The sequence below is a fragment of the Acinonyx jubatus genome, chromosome A1 (genome assembly GCF_027475565.1).
Source record: "Acinonyx jubatus isolate Ajub_Pintada_27869175 chromosome A1, VMU_Ajub_asm_v1.0, whole genome shotgun sequence".
Taxonomy (NCBI): Eukaryota; Metazoa; Chordata; class Mammalia; order Carnivora; family Felidae; genus Acinonyx; species Acinonyx jubatus.
The window spans coordinates 583,330-606,457 of NC_069380.1; the positions used below are offsets into that span (position 1 = coordinate 583,330).

The 23,128-nt window shown below is 38.1% G+C and overlaps 1 protein-coding gene across 4 annotated transcripts in view; it reads right to left on the reverse strand.

Moving 5' to 3' along the window:
• CENPJ (centromere protein J) overlaps positions 1-23,128 on the reverse strand; it is a 52,612-nt gene that overhangs the window by 28,832 nt on the left and 652 nt on the right. For 3 of the 4 annotated variants that reach the window (XM_027064481.2, XM_015077765.3, XM_015077767.3), the window contains exons 2-9: positions 21,853-22,057; positions 19,987-20,496; positions 19,365-19,488; positions 13,777-14,076; positions 11,725-11,836; positions 10,343-10,445; positions 8,588-10,217; positions 4,959-5,091 (exon numbers count right to left, since the gene is read on the reverse strand). In XM_027064481.2, the coding sequence (XP_026920282.1) occupies positions 4,959-5,091; positions 8,588-10,217; positions 10,343-10,445; positions 11,725-11,836; positions 13,777-14,076; positions 19,365-19,488; positions 19,987-20,430 (2,846 nt within the window). In that variant the 5' untranslated portion in view covers positions 20,431-20,496; positions 21,853-22,057. The remainder of the gene's footprint in view (positions 1-4,958; positions 5,092-8,587; positions 10,218-10,342; positions 10,446-11,724; positions 11,837-13,776; positions 14,077-19,364; positions 19,489-19,986; positions 20,497-21,852; positions 22,058-23,128) is intronic. The other variant, XM_027064479.2, reaches the window with a different exon arrangement.

Sequence of the window (23,128 nt, forward strand, 5' to 3'; positions counted from 1 at the left end):
AAACACAGGATATCAGAATGGATAAAAAAACAAGAACCATCTATTTGCTGTCTACAAAAGACTCATTTTAGACATGAGAACACCTTCAGATTGAAAATGAAGGGATGGAAAACTATCAGTCATGCCATTGGAAGTAAAAGAAAGCTGGAGTAGCCATACTTATATCAGACAAACTAGACGTTAAATTAAAGGCAGTTAACAAGAGACGAAGAAGGCATTATATAGTAATTACAGGGTCGATCCATCAAGAGCTAACAATTATAAATGTCTATGCACCGAATTCACAGGCACCCAAATATATAAAAGAACTAATCACAAACATAAGCAATCTTATTGGTAGGAATGTGGTAATTGCAGGGGACTTTAATACTCCACTTACAGAAATGGATAGATCATCTAGACAGAGAATCAGTAAAGAAACAAGGGCCCTGAATGATACACTGGACCGGATGGACTTGACAGATACATTTAGAACTTGTCATCCTGCAGCAGCAGAATATACTTTCTTCTCGAGTGCACATGGAACACTCTCCAACATAGATCACATACTGGGTCACAAAACAACCCTCAATAAATATAAAAGAATTGAGATCATACCATGCACACTTTCAGATCACAATGTTATGAAACTTGAAATCAACTACAGGAAAAAGTTTGGAAAACCTCCAAATGCATGGAGGTTAAAGAACATCCTACTAAAGAACGAATGGGTCAACTAAGCAATTAAAGAAGAAATTTAAAAATATATGGAAATAAATGAAAATGAAAATACAACAATCCAAACGCTTTGGGATGCAGCAAAGGAACTCCTAAGAGGAAAATACATTGCAATACAGGCCTATCTCAAGAAAAAAAAAAAAATCCCAAATACAAAATCTAACAGCACACCTAAAGGAACTAGAAGCAGAGCAGCAAAGAAACTCCAAAGCCAGCAGAAGAAGAGAAATAATAAAGATCAGAGCAGAAATAAACAATATAGACTCTAAGAAACCAGTAGAACAGATCAATGAAACCAAGAATTGGTTTATTGAAAAAATAAACAAAATTGATAAACCTCTAGCCAGGCTTCTCAAAAAGAAAAGAGAGAGGACCCAAATAGATAAAATCATGAATGAAAGTGGATTTATGACAACCAATCCCTCAGAAATACAAGTAATTACCATGAAATACTATGAAAAATCATATGCCAACAAACTGGACAACCTGGAAGAAATGGACAAATTCCTAAACACCCACACACTACCAAAACTCAAATGGGAAGAAATAGAAAACTTGAACAGACCCATTATTAGTGAAGGATTAAATCAGTTATCAAAAAATCTCCCAATAAATAAGAGTCCTGGACCAGATGGCTTCCCTGCAAAATTCCACTAGACATTTAAAGCAGAGTTAGTACCTATCCTTCTCAAGCTGTTCCAAAAAACAGAAATGGAAGGAAAACTTCCGGACTCATGCTACGAAGCCAGCATTACTTTGATTCCCAAACCACACAGAGACCCAACAAAATAGGAGAACTACAGCCGAATATCCCTGATGAACATGGATGCAAAAATTCTCAACAAGATACTAGCAAATCGAATTCAACAGCATATAAAAAGAATTATTCACCATGATCAAGTGGGATTCATTCCTGGGCTGCAAGGCTGGTTCAATATTCACAAATCAATCAATGTGATACATCACAGTAATAAAAGAAAAGATAACAATCATATGATCCTGTCAATAGATACAGAAAATGCATTAGACAAAATACGGCATCCTTTCTTAATAAAAACCCTCAAAAGTCGGAATAGAAGGAACATACCTCAGCATCATAAAAGCCATTTATGAAAAGCCCACAGCTAATATCATCCTCAATGGGGAAAAACTGAGAGATTTCCCCCTGAGATCAGGAACACAACATGGATATCCACTCTCACCACTGTTGTTTAACATAGTGTTAGAAGTACTAGCATCAGCAATCAGACAACAAAATGAAATAAAAGGCATCCAAATTGGCAAAGAAGTCAAACTTTCACTTTTCACAGACAACATGATACTCTACATGGAAAACCCAACAGACTGCACCAAAAGTCTGCTAGAACTGATACATGAATTCAACAAAGTCACAGGTTACAAAATCAATGTACAGAAATTGGTTGCATTTTTATACACCAATAATGAAGCAACAGAAAGACAAATAAAGAAACTGGTCCCATTTACAACTACACCAAGAACCATAAAATACCTAGCAATAAACCTAACCAAAGATGCAAAAGATCTGTATACTAAAAACTATAGAAACTTTATGAAGGAAATTGAAGAAGACACAAAAAATGGAAAAACATTCCATGCTCAGAATATTGTTAAAATGTCAATACTACCCAAAGCAATCTACACATTCAATGCAATCCCAATCAAAATTGCATAGGCATTCTTCTCAAAGCTAGAATAAGCAATCCTAAAATTTGTATGGAACCACAAAAGACCTCAAGTAGCCAAAGTAATATTGAAAAAGAAAACCAAAGTGGGAGACATCACAATCCCAGACTTGCCTCTACAAAGCTGTAATCATCAAGACACAACAGACACATAGACAATGGAATAGAATAGAGAACTCAGAATTGGACCCACAAATGTATGGCCAACTAATCTTTGACAAAGCAGGAAAGAGCATCCAATGGAAAAAAGAAAATCTCTTTAGCAAATGGTGCTGGGAGAACCAGATAGCAACATGCAGAAGAATGAAACTAGACCACTTTCTTCTACCATACACAAAAATAAACTCAGAATGGATGAAAGACCTGAATATGAGACAGGAAACCATCAAAACCCTAGAGGAGAAAGCAGGAAAAAACCTGTCTGACCTCAGCCGCAGCAATTTCTTATTCAACACATCTCCAAAGGCAAGGGAATTAAAAGCAAAAATGAACTATTGGGACCTCATTAAGATAAAGAGCTTTTGCACTGCAAAGGAAACAACAAAACTAAAAGGCAACCAAAGGAATGGGAAAAGATATTTGCAAATGACATATCGGACAAAGGGCTAGAATCCAAAATCTATAAAGAACTCACCAAACTCCACACACGAAAAACAATAATCCAGTGAAGAAATGGGCAGAAGACATGAATAGATACTTTTCCAAAGACATCCAGATGGCCAGCAGACACATTAAAAGATGCTCAAGGTCACTCATCACCAGGGAAATACAAATCAGAGCCACACTGAGATACCACCTCACACCATCAGAGTGGCTAAAATGAACAAATCAGGAGACTATAGATTCTGACAAGCATGTGGAGAAACAGGAACCTTCTTGCACTGTTGGTGGGAATGCAAACTGGTGCAGCCACTCTGGAAAACAGCGTGGAAGTTCCTCCAAATATTAAAAATAGAACTACCCTACGACCCAGCAATAGCACTGCTAGGAATCTACCCAATGGATACAGGAGTGCTGATGCATAGGGGCACACGCACCCCAATGTTTATAGAAACGCTTTCAACAATAGCAAAATTATGAAAAGACCCTAAATGTCCATCAACTGACGAATGGATAAAGAAGATGTGGTTTACATATACAATGAAATACTACTTGGCAATGAGAAAGAATGAACTCTGGCCATTGGCAGCAACGTGGATGGAACTGGAAGGTATTATGCTAAGTGAAATACGTCAGTCAGAGAAGGACAGATACCATATGTTTTCACTCATGTAGAACTTGAGAAATTTAACAGAAGACCCTAGGGGAAGGGAAGGGGAAAAAATAGTTACAGAGAGGGAAGCAGGCAAACCATAAGAGACTCTTAAATACAGAGAACAAACTGAGGGTGGATGGGGGCTGGGGGAAAGGGGAAAGTGGGTGATGGGCATTAAGGAGGGCACTTGGGATGAGCACTGGGTGTTGTATGTAAGCCAATTTGACAATAAATTATATTAAATAAATTTTAAAAAAGAAAAGAAAAGAAAAGAAAAGAAAAGAAAAGAAAAGAAAAGAAAAGAAAAGAAAAGAAAAGAAAAGAAAGCATAGTTCCACTGGATGCCTTGACTTCAGACTTCTGGCCTCCAGAACCATGAAAAATAAATTCCCGTTGTTTTAAGCCACCTCATTTGTGTATACAGTTGATCCTTAAACAACATGGTTTGAACTGCATAGATCCACTCATAAACAATTTTTATAGTACAGTACTATAAATGTATTTTCCTTATGACTTTCTTAACATTTTTTTTTCTGTACCTTACTTTAATCATGAGAATGTGTATATAACACATATAACAAACTATGTGTTAATCAACTGTTATTGGTTAAGGCTTCCAATCAATCATCAGTAGAATATTTGTAGTTAAGTTTTTAGGGAGTCAAAAGTTTTATGTGGATTTTCGACTGTGCAGGGGTTTGGAGCCTCTAACTCCTGCACTGTTCAAGGATGAACTGTACTTTATTATATTAGCCCTAGAAAATTAATGCATTGGCCAAGGTAGCACCTGAAATCACAGCTCCAAAATGCTTGTCAAATTTCAATTTATGAACTCATCACTAAGAGAATTCCCCTTTTAACACATTTCTGATGACAGTGGGTCATTTTAATTAAAAAATTCTTATGTGGTGGGCGCCTTGGGTGGCTCAGCCGGTTAAGTGTCCAATTTCAGCTCAGATCATGATCTCATAGTTCTTGGGTTCTAGCCCCACACTGGGCTCTGTGCTGACAGCTCAGAGCTTGGAGCGTGCTTTGGATTCTGTGTCTCCCTCTCTCTCTGCCCCTGACCCACTTGTGCTCTGTCTGTCTTTGCCTTTCCAAAATAAATAAATGTTAAAAAAAAAAAAAAAATCTTTTTTTTTTTACATTCTTATGTGGTAAAGTTTTCACTTCCTTTTCCTTTTTATTGTTGGATCGACAAAACTTGTTTCAAATATTCTAGATAAAATCTTAAAGATAAAAGTGAATCATTGTATCTTTTCCCAACTTATATGCAAACTTACCTAAGTTTTTCCAAGGCACTTTCCCGTTCAATGCGAAGTTTAGCTAAAGATGTGTTCTCAGCTTTAAATTTTTCTATTTCTGTTTCCAATTCAATTACTTTCTCTCTCAAAACTTGAGATCGAGCACTGTCACCTATAAAATAGGCCATACATATTGAACTTCACAAAAGGTCTTCAGCAGCAGAAACCAGCTAGCTATTAATACTAAGAGCCAAATATATGGTAAATATCTGTACTATTAAAATGCACAAGAAACAACGCCTCTGAAAAAAAAAAAAACTATATGAACCTGACTTTCCAGATAAAACCAATCTATATTTAAAAAAGACATTATTCAACTGAAGAGCAACAATCTACCAATGAATTAACATTACATATAAAAAGAAATCATTCAAATAATTTTTAAAAACCTAATACATATGTTTTTTGTCTTTTTGATAACAGCCAATATTGTAATAACTGTATGGTGACAGATAGAAACTAGACATATCATGGGATCATTTCATAATGTATAAAAATACTGAATCACTATGATGTATACCTGAAACTAATACTGATGTTGTACATCAATTGTACTTCAATTTAAATATGTATATATGAACATGAGTAAGTAATTCACAAGACATCTAAAGCAAATAATTAACATCAAAATCAAAGTTTACTCCCACTAATCACGGAAATACAAATTAAGATGTTTTTCACATACCAATTTGCTATTTCAAAGAGTAAAAATGCCAACACTTCTGTTCTTCCACTACCCTTTTGAAAAATTGATTTCCGCACAAAAATATGCATTGCAACATTATTTCTAATAGTGAAAAATAATTTAAGTATCCAACATTAAGGAAATTACTGAATAAAATGATGCTGTATTCACATAGTGTTCTGCAACCATTTTAAACAATTTTTTAATGTTTATTCATTTTTGAGAGAGAGAGACAGCACAAGCAGGGGCAGAGAGAGAGGGAGACACAGAATGTGAAGCAGGCTCCAGGCTTTGAGCTGTAAGCACAGAGTCGATTCAGGGCTTGAACCCACAAACCATGAGATCATGACCTGAGCTGAAGTCAGATGCTTAACCAACTGAGCCACCCAGGCACCCTATGTTCTGCAACCATTTTTAAAATACACAAAAGTGTTTTAAAGAAATGGCCAGTGCATATTATACACCTGGTCAAAGAAGATAAGGTAATTTGTTTTTTGTTTTTTGTTTTTTTTTTAAGTTTATTTATTTTGAGAGAAAGAGACTGGAGCACGGGGGCAGAGAAAGAGAGAGAGAATCCCAAGCAGACTCCACACTGTCAGCACAAAGCGCAACATGGGGCTCAAACTCACAAACTGTGAGATATGACCTGAACCAAAACCAAGAGTCAGACGCTTAACTGACTGTGCCACCCAAGCACCCCAAGAAAGAAAAGCTAAGTTTTTTTACTTTTTTTTTTAAGTTTATTTGAGAGAAAGAGCAGGGCAGCGGGGGCAGAAAGAGAGAGAGGGAGAGAATCCCACAAATCCTGAGAAAAGACCTGAGCTGAAACCAAGAGTCAGATGCTTAACTGACTGAGCTACCCAGGTGCCCCCAAAAAGATAAAGTCAGTTTATTTTTTTATCATTTTTTTAAGTTTATTTATTTGAGAGACAAAGACAGCACGAGTGGGGAGGAGCAGAATGAGAGGCAGAGTGAGAATCCCAAGCAGGCTCCATGCTGCCTGCACAGGGCCCAACACGAGGTTCAAACTCACAAAACCGCGAGATCACGACCTGAGCCAAAATGAAGACTCCGATGCTTAACCGACTGAGCCACAAGGGCACCCCAACATAAGTTTTAACAAATGTCTGTACCATATTAAAAATACATAGGAAAAATGACTGGAAGGAAAAATTCCAAAATGGTATCACAGCTACCTTTGGATAGTTCAGTTATAAACATTTTTCATTCTATACTTAAGCTTCCAAACTTTCTGCAAAAAGTACTACTTTTAAAATCAAAGTATTTTTTTAAATAGTTTAAGTTGGGGCACCTGGGTGGCTCAGTCAGTTAAGTGTCCAACTCTTTCTCTTCTTTTTTTCAGGTTTGTTAATTTTGAGAGAGAAAAAAAAAGAGCACACGTGTGGGCAGGGGAAGGGCAAAGAGAAGGTGAGACAGAGAATCCCAAGCAAGCTCTGCCCTGTTAGGCCAGAGCCCAATGTGGCGCTCAATTCCACAAACCATGAGAGAATGACCTCAGCGGAGATCAAGAGTCCAACACTTAAATCAACTGAGCCACCTGGGTGCCCCAAACGTCCAACTCTTGATCTTGGCTCGGGTCTTGATCTCCCGGTCATGGCTTCAAGCCCTCTGTTGGGCTTCACACTGGGCAAGAAGACTACTTACATAGCTTAAGTTACAATTTACATTTTTTTCAATGTTTACTTATTTTTGAGAAATAGAAAGATGGAGTGCAAGAAGGAGAGGTGCAGAGAGAGAGGGAGACACAGAATGTGAAGCAGGCTCCAGGCTCCCAGCTGTCAGCACAGAGGCAATGCAGGGCTTGAACTCACAGATGGTGAGATCATGATCTGAGCCAAAGTCGGATACTTAACCGACTGAGCCACCCAGGCACCCCTACAATTTAAAGCACCTGTGCTTTGGTAGGCATTCACAGTTTACTACATGATATGATGGAAAGGAGTTTTCCATATAAGTTTTAGAAGTCCATCGCATCAACTATACAACCATTAAATGGAACGTGGCAGATGTGTAAGCGGGAAAAAACAATCTCCAAAATTTATTATAAGGTGAAGAATGGCCTATAAAAAACGTGTTTTCAAAGTGCGTGGATTGCTCAGTCAGTTAAGTGTCCAACTTTGGCTCATGTCATGATCTCACAGCTCCAGGGTTCCAGCCCCACATCAGGCTCTGTGCTGACAGCTCAAAGCCTGGAGCCTGCTTTGGATTCTGTCTCCAGTCTCTCTGTCCCTCCCCTGCTCACACCTTCTCTCTCTCAAAAACTGAATAAATATTAAAAAAAAATGTTTAAGTGTTTTCATTTGTGTAGAAAGAAGATTACATACCCACTCCACATATGCTTTCATATGCACAGAATCTTTTTAGAAGATACAAATGAAATGGGAATATAAGTTCCTCTAGGAAAAGGAATAGGAACCCAAATATAGGGAAGAAAGGAAACTTCAATTTTACCGTATTTCTTCTTGGTCCTATCTAGCAAGTTAGCGCATGAGTAGTAAAAAAAATAAAAATAAAAAAATAAGTAAATACATAGTCATTTTAAAAAGTGCACACACAAAGGTTCACCTCATAGTGACACAAACCACAAATTGGATACTCTAGTTACAAAAGAAACTTATGTTACCTCAATTCATAATGAAGCAATTAATGTTACAGCCTTGAGAATAAGACATAGGCTTAAATTAGAAAATCTGAAATCAGAATGCATCCATATCTTTTGTACTAGCGGCCATTACACTATTTAGACCCACAAAACAAATGAAATTTTAACAATCACCTACTTAGACTTCTACTGAGCAACTAGAACGATTAGGATTTTAAGTGTTCTGATAAGATACCCCTACTGATAAGATAAATGTTAAATTTATAACATTCTGATACCTATTTTATAATGCTGACTTACCAGGTGGTTGGTCTTGACTTGGGTTTAACTTGGGTTCACTTCCCAAGTGTGAATCTGATTTGGGTTTCAGTTTCAAAGCAGGAAAGAATTTCATCATGAGATCTGACGTAGGAGGAGGGCTTGTGCTCCTACTGGATTTCCTCAAGTCTTCTCCCTTCTTGACTGGTGCGATCTTCCTTTTTATTGCTTTGTCTGGTACACATATTTCACTCTTATTAGGGTAGGCTGTCTGAGGAGTCCCATTAGTGACCTCTGTCCCAAGAACAGCATCATGTTTAAATGAATTCTCTTCAAGGTCAGTCCAAGTTCTTTCATCGTCAAAGTCAATTTTACTCATACTTACAGATGAGGGTCTTCTTGAGGACTCAGAAACTTTGTTTTTCAAGCTTTCTATTATGATAGACTCATCACTACTGTAATCTTTATCGGACAAATCTAAATCAACATCTCTCCTTTGATCTTCTTGTATCCCAGTGTCCCTAAAAGGCCCCTTACCATCACAGACCTGTGGACTGTCTTCTCTGCTGCTGAAACCCCTCTCTTTATCATCAGTTGATGGTTTTATGGTAACATCAAGTTGTTCCTCAGAGTCGGTGCTACTGTCACTGTCCATGGCACCTTCGTCATCACCTACATTCCACCGAGTCTGATTTTCAGAAGTGCTAGTTTGGAATGCTTTTCTACTGACTTTACAAGACTGTTCCCTATGTGCTTCAGGTGAGGACACTGAATCAGTCTGTTTGGGTGCGACCTCGCACTCACACACATTATCAGGTTCAGGACAGTCTGGAGCCTCATTGTGGTTACACTGAAGAATGGGATCCAGTGTCACCATCTTCTCCTGCTGTACGGCTTTGACAGGGGTGGAAGACAGCCGGTGCCCTTTGCAGACCTGCTGGTCCCTCTCTAAGATTTTCAGTACAAATGAAGAATTACTGGAAAATGAAATTTCATCAGCAGCTTGCTCCAAAAACAAAAATTCATCTAACTCCAAATTTTCCTTTTCCTTTTCTCGTTCCCACTTTTCTAACTTTTTCTGAAGAGAAATGTCAAGAGAAGATTCTGACTTTTTCAAGGTCTCATTTATTGGGCTCTTAGAAGCCATGCAGCTGACCAGCCCTGCTGAAAGAGGAAGTCTGTCTCTACCTGGTGTCTTATTCCAGACTTTGCAACCAACATCACAAGGTTTTGCACACTCGGGCATTTCTCTACTATTAGATTCAACTTTTTTTTCTAATTTGATCTGGTCTCTAAATTGCCCATCACATTTCTTCCCTGCCAGTATTTTCAATCCTGATGGAGAAAGACTTTTCCTGTTGTTACCCTTAAGCACTTTTGGCTTCTGACTAAGTGTGACAAAACCACTGCTGGCCCTAGCTTTATTGTTCTTTTTAACAGGAGGCTTCTCTGTACACAGTTCTTTGTTTATTAGAGCAGTTTTCCGCTGGAATTGCTGTCTATCCATTTTAAACACAGGCTGGTCCTCTGAAATGCTCTGATTAGGCACTAGTTTACTTTCTCTCCCTTTCTGAGACTTAGATTTAGCATTAGTAAATCTAGCTAAACCTTCTCCTCGTTTCAAGAATGGTTGTTTTGGCTTTGCTTTGATTGGCAATGATCCTTCTGCTTCCTAAAATAAAGAATATTTGAATTAATTCTGGTATATCCAAGTTATCTCAATGTTCTTTTTAAAGCAAATTATAAATAAATCTCTAAAGCCTCATCTAACTTAATCAAGATAGTGGCGATGCCTACCCTTAGTTGTTTTCGTTTCAGTTCTTGTTCTTCCAGTCGAATTTGTTCTTCTAAGTAGTCTTCAAACGTCTGTTTCCTCTCTCTGATAGCAACTTTAATAGGCCTAATCATAAAAATAAAGTTATTTAGCATGCAAGTCAAGATGTGGTGAATATCTGCCTCAGTGTGCCTGACAGAGATACCTCTGATTACACTGAGAACTAACCGTTTTCAAAGTCACAGACCCCGTATGAGAATCCAAAGAAAGCTATAATCCTACCCCATCTCCCAAAATACAGAAAAATACAACACTCTACACGATTGGGAAAAAAAAAAAAAAAAAAACCTTCTGAAGTTCATTTTTTGCCTATAGATTATATAACTTTAAAATATACTTTGAGGAGCGCCTGGGTGGCTCAGTCATTGAGCATCCAACTTCAGCTCAGGTCATGATCCCATGGTTCGTGAGTTTGAGCCCTGCGTCGGGTTCTATGTTGACAGCTCAGAGCCTGGAGCCTGCTTTGGATTCTGTGTCTCTCTCTGCCCTCCCCCACTCACAGTCTGTCTCTCAAAAATGCATTAAAAATTTCATTAAAAAAATAAATAACTAAGAATAAAATATATTTTGAAAATACTTCATCAAATAAGCACTTTAAGAAAGATCCTTGACAGGGGCGTCTGGGTGCCTCAGTTGGTTAAGTGCCAACTTCAGCTCAGGTAATGATCTCACAGCTTGTGAGTTCAAGCCCTGCGTCAGGCTCTGTGCTGACAGCTCAGAGCCTGAAGCCTGCTTCGGATTCTGTCTCCCTCTCTCTGCCCTTCCCCTGTTCACACTCTGTCTCTTAAAAATAAATAAACGTTAAAAAAAATTTAAAAACAAGATCCTTGACAATGTAATAGAGCAATAATCAGAAGTAATTTGCCCATCCATAACATCTATTAAAATATGTCAAGTATTTAAGAAAATAAGAAACAATCTCAATATTGATAGTTTATATTTGTCATAAGATTTTTAAATTCTGTAACTAAGCTTACCCAATTATAATTTATAAGTGACACCAAATGTGAGACTCAATATTAATTTGTTTTTGTCTTTGCCAAAATAGGATTTACCTAACTATTTGAGAGAAGATTAATTTTATCCAGATTTCTTCTCTTTGGTGAAAAAAGTTTGCTCAATTCTTCCAAAACAATGCAAAGCTATCTGAACTGACAGGTCTCCCCGACCACTGTCTGTTGCTGACAACATGTGGTAAGTTGTAACTTCAACATTATATTTAAAAGCATATTCAAGCAAAAACAAGAAAACCATGGGTCTTTTTTAAAAAGAAAGTGCTCTACCATAATAGCTGGCTATTACATTAAACTGTCACACTTCTTATTCCTTTCAATATGGATGATACCTTTCTTCAATATTAGCCACTTCTGAAGAATCACCAATTTTTTTTACATTCACATCTTTCCCTTCCTGAATAGGTTCGGCCACCTTCTCCCAACATGGTGAAACACCTTCTCCTAGGATAAAAATTAGGAACAATTTAGTTCCAAAAAATAAAGAATAACATCTTAAAACCTGAGAATTTTACAAGTTACTATGCTAAAGTAATATTTATCAAAAGTAATATATGCCAAAGATTTTAGAACCCTCAAGGATTTCTTTATTATGACTTCTTTATATGACTTTTTAATATGATTTCTTTAATAGGAGATAAACTACAAAACCCTATTTAAAACATGACACTGTTCACAAGTTAAATATTATGGGCTTTTATAAATTAAAAAAGACTAGGATCACCTGAGTGGCTCAGTCGGTTAAGCATCAGGCTCTTGATTTCGGCTCAGGTCAAGAATTCATGGTTTGTGGGGATCAAGCCCCACTTCCAGCTCCACACTGACAGCATGGAGCCTGTTTGGGGTTCTCTCTCTCCCCTTCCTGCGCAGGCGCTCACTCTCTCTCTCAAAATAAATAAATAAATTTTTAAAAAATTAATTCATTAAAAAAGACTAAAAAGAGAGCTGTAACAACTGAATGTAACAGATGAACTTGACTGTTCCTGGTTTTTTTAAAAAAAACACATATTTGGGACAATAGGGGGAATTCTAAAATGAATTTAAATATTAAGGAATAGTATTAGAGAATACTATCTATACAGAAGAATATCATAATTTTTACTTGATGTGTGCTGAAATATTTGAAGTGATGTAACATAATGCCTGCATATTACTTGCAATGAAATGACTGAGCAAGTCACATTTAAACGTAGGCAGAAATACAGATGTATAGATATACATACACACATAGAAAAATATGTAGACAAAGTAAATACAGCAAAATATTAACTGCTGAATCAAGGTCTATTATTAATCATTGCAGTAGTCTTTCAACTTTTCTGGATGTTTGAAATTTTCCAAAATAAAAAGGTAAGAGAGTATACTGCTTAAAAAATTTTTAAAAGGCATGCGACCTTTCCATATTCTAAATCAGAAATAAAATATTATGCACAAAGGTGCCCAATCCTAACTAGTAAGGGTAGACACCTTTTGTCATATTTTCTGCACTTTTTTAGAACTTTCTCCAAAGAACATATTCATGAAAACACCATCAAAATTGAAAATAAAATTCAAATTAAAAATACTGGAAACAACTCAGCCCTACTGCAAAGAACATTAAATACTGATATATTATTTGATGACCAGCATGATGACAACCATTAAAATTATGGTTATGAAACTATGAAATTTACCATTATGTTTGAGTAGGAAAAGAACACATTATTTTCCATCTTGGCTGGGAAAAGAACACAATTATACAATATTTTACAGTTACGAAATGTAAAAAAAAAAAAAAGTGGAAGGGGGAATGGGGCACAGAAACAGCATTTTAAAAAAGGAAAAAAAAGACCAGAAGAAACTACACCAGAAATGCCACAAGACCTCCATGAGTTTAGACCATCAGATGCTGCCAGTTCTCTGGCAAAAACATGTTGAGCGTGACGAATACAGAGGTACAGTGAGGGCAAACCGAGTGTCTAGGAGTGGACGGAATTTCTCTTCTGAATAATAACTGCCACCACCAACCTATTTCTCACATTTCCCATCCTCGATCATGTGCCCCTCCACTACCACACATACTACATAACCTCAAACTATTTTTAAGCTCTCAGAGAAAAATAGTACATACAGAACCCACCATCCCCCTTTTTGAAGACCCCATGCTACCTTGAGAGGTTTGAAATCAGCATGAGTATTGCAATTGTTCTCAGAAAGTCACAAAATTCTGTGTCCAGTTCTGTGTCCAATCCAGGCTCAATGGTTATGCAACATGTAGGGGCTCATAATTAAAGCCACAGGCACGGGGGACAGGGGAAAAAAATGCAGAAAGGACTTTTCTTGTCTTAGCACAGCTTGGTAACACTGCTAGCTAAGTACAAAAGAGAGAAATAGAAGTAACTCACCTATAGGATAGTCATGGTTTTCTTCCTTCAAATCATTGTTTTTCACAAGTGCTTCTTGATATTGTGCCTCACAAAACAAAGTGAGAGGAGCACCAGTTTTTGCAGTTAAGACAAAATCTGGATGAGTAGTTCTACAGAAGTTGTTTTGTTCATCAGATAAAATGTTGGAAGTGTGTGTTTTTTCTTGGGTTTGATTCTGGTAGACATGTGACGGTAGGAAGGGTGAGGTTTTCTCCACAGTTGTTGAATTTCCTGGAGATCTATACTTCTGGCTCTGACCATCAGGCAGTAGGGTTAAACCTTGCAATTAAAAAAAAATAGTTGAAAAAGAAAAAAAAATTATCAAAACTAATGACTTCCTAGAACATTTTCGCTTCTACCTGTTAGTGATCCCTACCTACCAGGTTTTCTCCAAAGTGATAAAAGTATTTTTTCCTCCTTATATTAGGAAACTCTATTTAACAAAATGATGAAATTTAGAAGTCCAAAATGACCGCTGCATAATTTGAATCAAGGGTATGTTTATACGACAACTGATGTGCAGTGTAGACCTGGCACAGCTGCAACACAGCCTGCTTCTGGAAGGCACCATTCATCTTCCATCTGTGAGCACTGCTGGAATTCTCACTCTGCAGCCCCACAACAAACACAGAGAGCACCAATGCCAATAGCTGTAAATGATCTGAAGAGTTCCCTAAAGACAAATAAGCTCCCTAAAGACACCCGGGGTGCCTGCGTGGCTCAGTTGGTTGAGCATCCACCTTTGGCCCAGGTCATGATCTCATGAATTCAAGCCCCACATCAGGCTCCGTGCTGACAGCTCAGAGCCTGGAGCCTGCTTCAGATTCTGTGTCTCCCTCTCTCTCTACCCCTCCCCTGCTTGGACTCTGTGTCTCTCCCTCAAAAAAAAGTAAAAAACATTGAAAAAATGTAAAATGTTAAAAAAAAAAAGTGAAGGGGCACCAGTTGGCTCAGTCAGTGGGGCATGTGACTTTTGGTCTCAGGGTTGTGAATTTGAGCCCCAAGTTGGGTGTAGAGATTACTTAAAAATAAAGTCTTATAAAAAAAAAAAAAAAAAAAAAACCCAGAAGGGGCACCCAAGTAGCTCAGTCAGCTGAGCATCCAACTCTTGATTTCAGCTCAGGCCAGGATTTCAGGGTTTGTGCATTCCAGCCCCAAGTTGGGCTCTGTGCTGACCACATGGAGCCTGCTTGGGATTCTCTCTCGCTCTCTCTATCCCTCCCCTGCTCACACACTCTTTCTCCCTCTCTCTCAAAATAAATATTTAAAAATATATAAATCGAAGAAGAGAAGACACAATGTGAAGGGTTTTATAAGAGCCATGCCACCCATCTCTCAAACCCTCTGCCTCATCCCAGATCACAAATAAAACTGGAAATGAGGTAGGTCTTCATAGACTATCAGGCTCAAACTCCTTTCTTTTATAGAACAATACTCTCTCCATCCAAAGATTTTTTTAAGTTTATTTATTTTGAGAAAGAGAGCATGAGTTGGGGAGGGGCAGAGAGAAAGGAAGAGAGAGAGAATCCTAAGTAGGCTCTGCGCTGTCAGTGGAGAGACCAATGCGGGGCTTGAACCCATAAACCATGAGATCATGACCTGAGCCAAAATCGAAAGCCAGACTCAAATGACTCAGCCACCCAGCATCCCCAAATGTTTTTGACTTACAGTCACCTCACTTCAGACTGAAGATGTCTTTGATAAAAGTGCAATACCCCAAAGAAGCAGTTCTCAAAGTGTGGTCTGTAAACCCCTGAAGGTCTCTAAGATTCTTTCAGTGCATCCACAAAGTCAAATTTATTTTCATAAGATATTAAGATAGTATTTGTCTTTTTCACTTCATGCACTAATGGTGCAAGAGCAAAACAGAAACTCGTGGTACCTTCACTGAAAAGCAGGACAGCAAAACAGTGGCACCAAACTGTGCTAGCAGTCACTGTATTAGTCACCACAAAAAACAAACAAACAAACAAAAAACAGGGGCGCCTGGGTAGCTGAGTCAGTTGAGCGTCTGACTCTTGATTTTGGCTCAGGCCATAATCCCAGGGTCGTGGGATCGAGCCCCACATCAGGCTCCATGCTGGGTGTAGAGCCTGCTTAGGATTCTCTCTCTCCCTCTGCCCATCTCCCCTGCTGGTGCTCTCTCTCTCTCTCTCTCTCCCTAAAAACAAACAAACAGTTTTATTTAAGAATGTCCTAGATAGGGGCGCCTGGGTGGTTCAGGTGGTTGAGTATCCAACTCTTGGTTTGGCTCAGGTGAAGATTTCATGGTTGTGAGATTAAGCCCCATGTTGGGCTCCATGCTGAATGTGGAGCCTGCTTGGGATTCTGTCCCTCCTCAGCGCACTCTCTCTCTCAAAAAAATAAAATAAAAAGGTCCTAAAGTTGCAAGAATTATTAATTTTTAAGCTGAATTTGAACTGTTGAGTTCAAGTGTCATTTCAACATTCTATAGGACAAAACAAAAAGCGTGCATAAATCACTTCTACTGCAAACCAAGACATAGCTTGGTTTGAGATGTAAGCTTGACTAGGCACTTCTCTCAAAGAACATCATTTTTACTTGAAAGAATAAATGACAAAACTATGATGATTTAAACCTTCGTACTTGGCAGACAGTTTCTCAAAAATTAAACAAGCGAGCCAGTCACTTCAAAAAAAATGACTACAGTATTTAATAGTAAAACTTGAAGTCTCTAGTAAAAATTAGAATTTATTAAACCTACCACCATGAGCTTGACAGCTTCATAACACTTCAAGACTTAAAAAAAACAAAAAGATTAAAAAAAATTTTTTTAATGTTTATTTTTGAGAGAGGGAGGGAGAGCACAAGTTGGGCAGGGGCAGAGGGAGAGACAGAGGGAGACAGAGGATCCCAAGCACCTCAGCGCTGACAGCAGAGAGCCCCATGCAGGCACTGACTCAAGAACTGTGAGACTATGACCTGAGCCTAAGTCAGACACTCAACCAACTGAGCGACCCAGGCAGCACCCTGTTACTTCAAGACTTTTACGATGAGCTCTGTAGTGGTATTAATGGATATAATTTTTTGATATTATATGATAAAATACACTTAAGTATATTTTAAAGACCTACATAACTCAGTGAACCACTACCTTGCAAATAACCAATGCACAATTTTACTAAATCATGCATGATAAAAGAGCCATTCAAAATGCCAAGATATTCCAATATATTTCATGTAATAGAGTATAAAAAAGTTCATTAATATAGTTTCAGACTCCATACTTTGAATTATCACTAAGAAACGGCCAATTGTTAGGTTTGGGTGCAATATCAAAGAAATAACTACAATTATTTGAAAAGGCTATTACAGTACTCTTCTTTCCCTCTTCCAAGTAAACATCCATGTGAGGCCGAATTTTTTTTCACATGCTTCAATCAAAAAAACATAACTTAAGAGAATGAATGCAGAAGCAGATAGGACAATCAGCTGAGCTCTTTTAAACCAGAAGTTAAAAGAGATGTTCAAAAATATAAAACTATGCCATTCTTCTAATTTTTTAGAAAAACCTCTTCATTAAGTTACTTATGATAACATGTAACTGCTTTTTATTTTAATGAATTAGTTTTTTAATTTCTCCAATATAATTTCTGATAGTTAAATATCAACAGCCATAGCCCATAGAACAAATACTCTGGAGTCCTCATTAATTTAAGAGTGTTCAGTGGTCCTGAGACCAAACAGTGTTAAAAATCACTGTCCTAAAAGCAATGTGCCATAATTGAAAGGCACTAGCTTTTATATCAACAATGTTGAAACTGCTTCCTTATTGCTCTACCGTAGTGCTATTTCTACCTTAAAAAGTATCACAGGCTGTTATTGAAATGATCTGGATTATCCTCTTATGTATTCCATAAAGAAACCCTGACCCATTCAACTATTTCAAGACACACACCATGTTCTCTACATTTACTAAGATAAACGTCCTAATCCCTAAACCACTCTTCATTTGATACATTTCTCATCACTACCACTACTACTATTCCCTGAATTCCATCCAGCTACTTTGCACATTCATCTGCCAATGTCTTTTATTCTTCATATTCTCAATGCCCAGTGCAACCTCTGAACAGAACAGGCACTTTTGTGAATCAGCACTGTGTCTCTGGGAAGGTGCCATCAAGAAGCAAACACATGTTCCAGATCACTATTTCTCAAACTAAGGGATACAATCCATTAGTAATTTTATCATCAGAATCATGACTGGTACTTTTTTCAATGAATGAGATTAGGACAAAATAAATAGAAAACATCCTTACAACATGCCAGGCACACCAATAAAGACTGATTTATGAAATTTCTTTGAAATTGTGAGTCACGATTTTAAATGTTTTTGTTATAATGTGGTATGGTAAAACATCTCTCAAAACCACTGCTAGAGATCAAATTTACACAGGTTTACAGTCCCCTGATAAGCATATCGTGTTTTCTGTTAATTGATCTAGTACACAACAAAAGATGTGTCATCTGCCACCATAGAAAATATTTTTGGTATGGTTCCTCTGCTAACCAGAGTAGCCTCTACACATATTTTACCATTATGACCCTGAGGAGTTTTTCATTCTTTTTTTTTTTTGAGAGAGAGAGAAAGAATCCCAAGTAGGCTCTGCTTTATCAATACAGAGCCTAATGCAGGGCTCGATCCCACAAACCACAAGATCATGACCTGAGCGGAGACAAGAGCCAGACACTTAACTGACTGAGCCACCCAGACACCCTACGGAGTTTTTCATTCTTCAGGCAGGGGTTGTAAGCCAGTAGCCCTAGGCCAAATTTGGCTCTACATCTTTTATTCTGCTAGGTCTTTTTAAAATTTTATAGGGACGCCTGAGTGGCTCAATCGATTAAGCATCTGACTTTGGCTCAGGTCACCATTTCACAGTTTTTGAGTTCGAGCCCAACACAGGGCTCTCTGATGTCAGCACAGAACCCACTTTGGATCCTCTGTCCCTCTCTCTCTCTCTCTCTCTCTCTCTGCCTTTCCCCCTCTCCCCACTCATCTGCTCTCTCACTCCCTCTCTCTAAAATAAATAAACATTAAAAAAAATCTTTAGGGGCACCTGGGTGGCTCAGTCAGTTAAGCGTCCGACTTCAGGCTCAGGTCATGATTTCACGGTTCATGGGTTCAAACTCCGCGTCGGGCTCTGTGCTGACAACTCAGAGCCTGGAGCCTGCTTTGGATTCTGTCTCCCTCTCTCTCTCTGCCCCTCCCTCTCTCTCTCTGCCCCTCCCTCGCTCATGCTCTGTCTCTCAAAAATAAGTAAATGTTAAAAAAAAAATTTTAAATCTTCAAACTTTTATTTTATAAATAAGTATGACTGCCGTTAAGCAGGGCACACATGCTCCAGAATGGCCCAGCTCCCACCTGTCCCAATCATATACCACCACCACCATTTCATAGTTATCTGCAAGGCCCCTAAAGAAACTGGGGTTCACCACATATGAGAGAGTAATGGTAGAAAAAACCTGTCAAACAACTAAAGGTGAGAAATGTCACTGTTCACTGTTGAGCTGACTGAAGGCTCTGTGTAAGCACAAAGTACCTGGGAGTGGTTGGTGCCCAGACACAGTAGTGAGCAGCTTCTCTTGTTCTTCCAGAAGTCTCTGTAGTTGCTCGAAATGCTGCCTCCTCAGCTGTTCCTGCTTCTTCTGTTGTACTTCTTTCAGCTTTTTAAACATAAAACTTGATTAAACTAACTTTACATTTCTTTAGGGATCTTTGCTCCTTACATTTATCTTAACCCCTCTCATCTCCCTTTTCGTATCATCTCTAATACAGAGTTTCAAAGAGTGATCCCTAAGTAACTACACCTGCCACCCAAACTCTAAAATCCTATTTTTTATGAAGGAAACATAGAAACAGAAAAAGTCATTTGAATCTGTAGATTCTTACAATACGATAGGTATCAGTACATTTATGATCAACTTTTCCCCTTTAATATCTAATCAGCCATTTCCAATTCAGTTTTTACCAAATGAAGCAGAAACTTAAACGACATTGTTATCTCGAGTGTTGTATGTTACATATCAAACCTGTGTTAATGTTTCACATTAGATAAAAGGCAAAATTTGGTATTTTGAGGATTTCCCAGGAAAGGGGAAGAAAACTTTTCATCAACAGAAACTTGCAATAATGCAAATACATTAGGCCAAATTCTGTTGTACCTGTTCAAGCTTTTTAAAAAGTGGGTCTTTATAAGGCACTTCTTTGCATTCACTTGAAAGATCTGAGACAATGTCATTTTTGTTATCTTCCCAGTGTCCAGGAGCACCCTGACATGCCACTATTTGTGGTTCCTCTTTAGTTAAAGGAAACACTGCATGTGTTTCAGACTTATTTGATTGTAGTTTATAAGGGCTGTTAGAGTCCAACTTCTGTTCTTCATGAAGTGAATCTTCTTCACTTATAAAGGTGAAGCTATCTGAAAAATGCGTGGCTTTAACAGGAAAGCTGGTAGAAATGTTCACACTTGCTCGCTGCTCTTCGTCTGCTTCCAAAATAGGAAATCCACGATTTAATATGACCCCAGCCCGAGAAGGATTGGTCATCCACTGGGTTAGGAAGCTCTGCCCACTGTTTAACTCTGAAGAGGCTGGCATCACGAACATTTTAGTCCAACGACACTATTATATTTAAATAATATACAAGCTGGAACTGCTATTAATTTCCAATGCCTGTAGAAAGAAGATGCCAACAAAAAACATCGGTTAAAGCTGTTCTACCCAAACCGCGAACCAGCACAAAAATCTACTGGATATTTCAAATTCAAAAGACTTAATCAGCAAAGCAACTGGGCAAGAAGTTACGTGGTTTGTTTTTTTTTTTTTTTAAGTCTTAAAAATATCCAAATTGAGTGAATCAAAAACCTAAGTTCCTTGCTGACAGAATCAGCATATAGATGTTATTTAAGGCCTTGACACTGGGCGAGATCACTAAGTGACTGAGGGTACAAAAAAGAGAAAATGTAGAAAGTAGTGTCCTGGAGACCAAGTGAAAAAAGTGTTTCAAGGAAGAAAGAGACGTGTTAAATGCTGTTAACAGACGAAGGGTGAGAACTGAGAACTGATCTTGGAATTGAGCAACGTAAAGGTCATGATAATTTCAATGAGAGCAGCTGGAAGGGAGAGGGACGCTGCCAAAGCTTAAATGGAGGAAATACATGACAGAATGAGAAATTAAGGACAGCTAACTCTTCCCAGGAGTTCTGTTATAAAGGGAAGGAAATAAATGGAACGGTGGCTGTACAGGGAAGCATGGTGAAGAATGATTTTTTAAGACAGGAGAAATAAAAGCAGGTCTGCAGGCTAATGAGGATGGACAGAGGAGAGAATTAGTATAGCCATATCTCTGAAGTGAGGGGTGAGAAAATCTAGTACCAAAGCGAAATGACGTTTCACATTATTTTTCAGACACAATTCTAGATTTTAACTTTATCAATATAATACAAAAGGAAATGAAAAATGGCAATTTGGAGGCATACATGTATTTATTTAGCTTTGTACCTAGTGTCTGGGAAAAAAAGATACAAGCAGAAAAAGAAATATAGACGCACAAACATTACAATATGCTCATACTCACTCAAGTGGAACAGAAATTAAAACAGTAATGACATACCAGTTTTCACATACCAGGTTGGCAAAAACTAAAAAACTGATAAACCCCAGTGTGGAAAAGAAATCTTCCATAAAGCGTCATTTGGGAATGTAAACTGGTAAAACCTTTTGAAGGGCAATTTGACACTATCTATCCAAATCGTAAATGCACAGAAACTCTGACTTAGCAATTTCACATCTAGGCATTGTGTGCTATATTGGCACAAGTTCACGTTTGTAACAAACCGAGATTAACTTAAATGTCTATCAAGAGGGGACCGACTAATTATGGCTTTTATATTATGCAACTGAACAGAACAAGCGAGGCCAGATACTGACTGATATGGCCGTCTTGGAATATCCAAGACACATTGTTAAGTTGACAAAGGCAAAGTGCAGAGCAGTGTGCAAGAGATAAAGACAGGAAAGCAAGGTTACCTGGACCTGTGCTGCCCATTCTGGTAGCCACTATTCGGCACTTGAAAGTACTCAATATGACTGACGAACTGAAAGACAGGTGGTGTCACTTTATCAAAACCGGATTTAATGGAATTTTAAATCAAGTGACTGTCTCCCTTGTTGCTTTACTGCCCTCAGCGACCTACGCTGAAAATACTTGTCCTCCATCTTCTGAAGCACAATCCTGAAACAGCGTCATGAGTCGAGTTGTTAAAACTCCTCAGGGCATTAGGTACAAATGCTGTGAATCACCAGTGTGTACAACTGTCCAAATAGAAGACAAAACGACTGCTCGCAAACTACTCAATAAGCAAAGACCAAAGTGGCGGTGTGATTTTTACCACTTTTGAGAACCACAGCTACTGAAACATTAAAAAAAAGAGAGAGAGAAAGAAAAAAAGGAACTGTTGCTACAGACAACACAGATGAGTAATGTTGAGTCCAACTCTCAGCATATTCACACCTGTATGTTCCCATTTAATATGAAGTTCAAGAACAGGCAAAATAAATGTATAGGTACAGAAGTCAGACTCATGGTTATCTAGGAAGCTGGGGGTTGGCATCATTGACTGAGAAGCGGCTTCTGCCTTTGGGGACGATAGGGAGTCTTATTATCTTTAACTAGTGGGGATTACTCTGGTGTATACATTTGGGTAGTACATTTAAGATTAGGGAAGATTGATTAATATCTGCTATTCCTGAATAATTCTTGAAAATCTGTTCTAAGCGAGGTAATTCTAATTATTTTTGAGATGACGCCTTTTGAAAAAGGACCAACATTTCACCAAAACCAGCCAGGTAATCTTTGTTAAACTGAAGTGACTTTAGCAGGAAACTTCTGAAATCCGAATTTAGAGACACAAGCTACAAGGTTATTCTGTAACATTGAAAACTAGAGAAGTTCCCTACTAGACTGACAAGCCCAAGTCCCCTTGTGCTGCAGCATTCAAGGCATCTGCGTCTTCCCACACTTAACACCTCTGTTCCTTCATTGCAACTTCATGACTATGATCTTCAAAGTATATTTACTGTCAGCATGAATAAAAATAGTTTCACTTCATCTGCTATTTATTGCTGGGAAGGCCTTGCTAAAGGGAACATATATATGTCTACAAAGGGTTAGTATGTCTACAAAGGGTTAGTATGTGGACTAGGATTTTCTAGACATTAACATCTGTTTGAAACAAATGGACAGCCTTGCAACCTCCAAAGACTGCTATGTAAACGTTCTTAAAGCAGTCTGGGGGGATACATT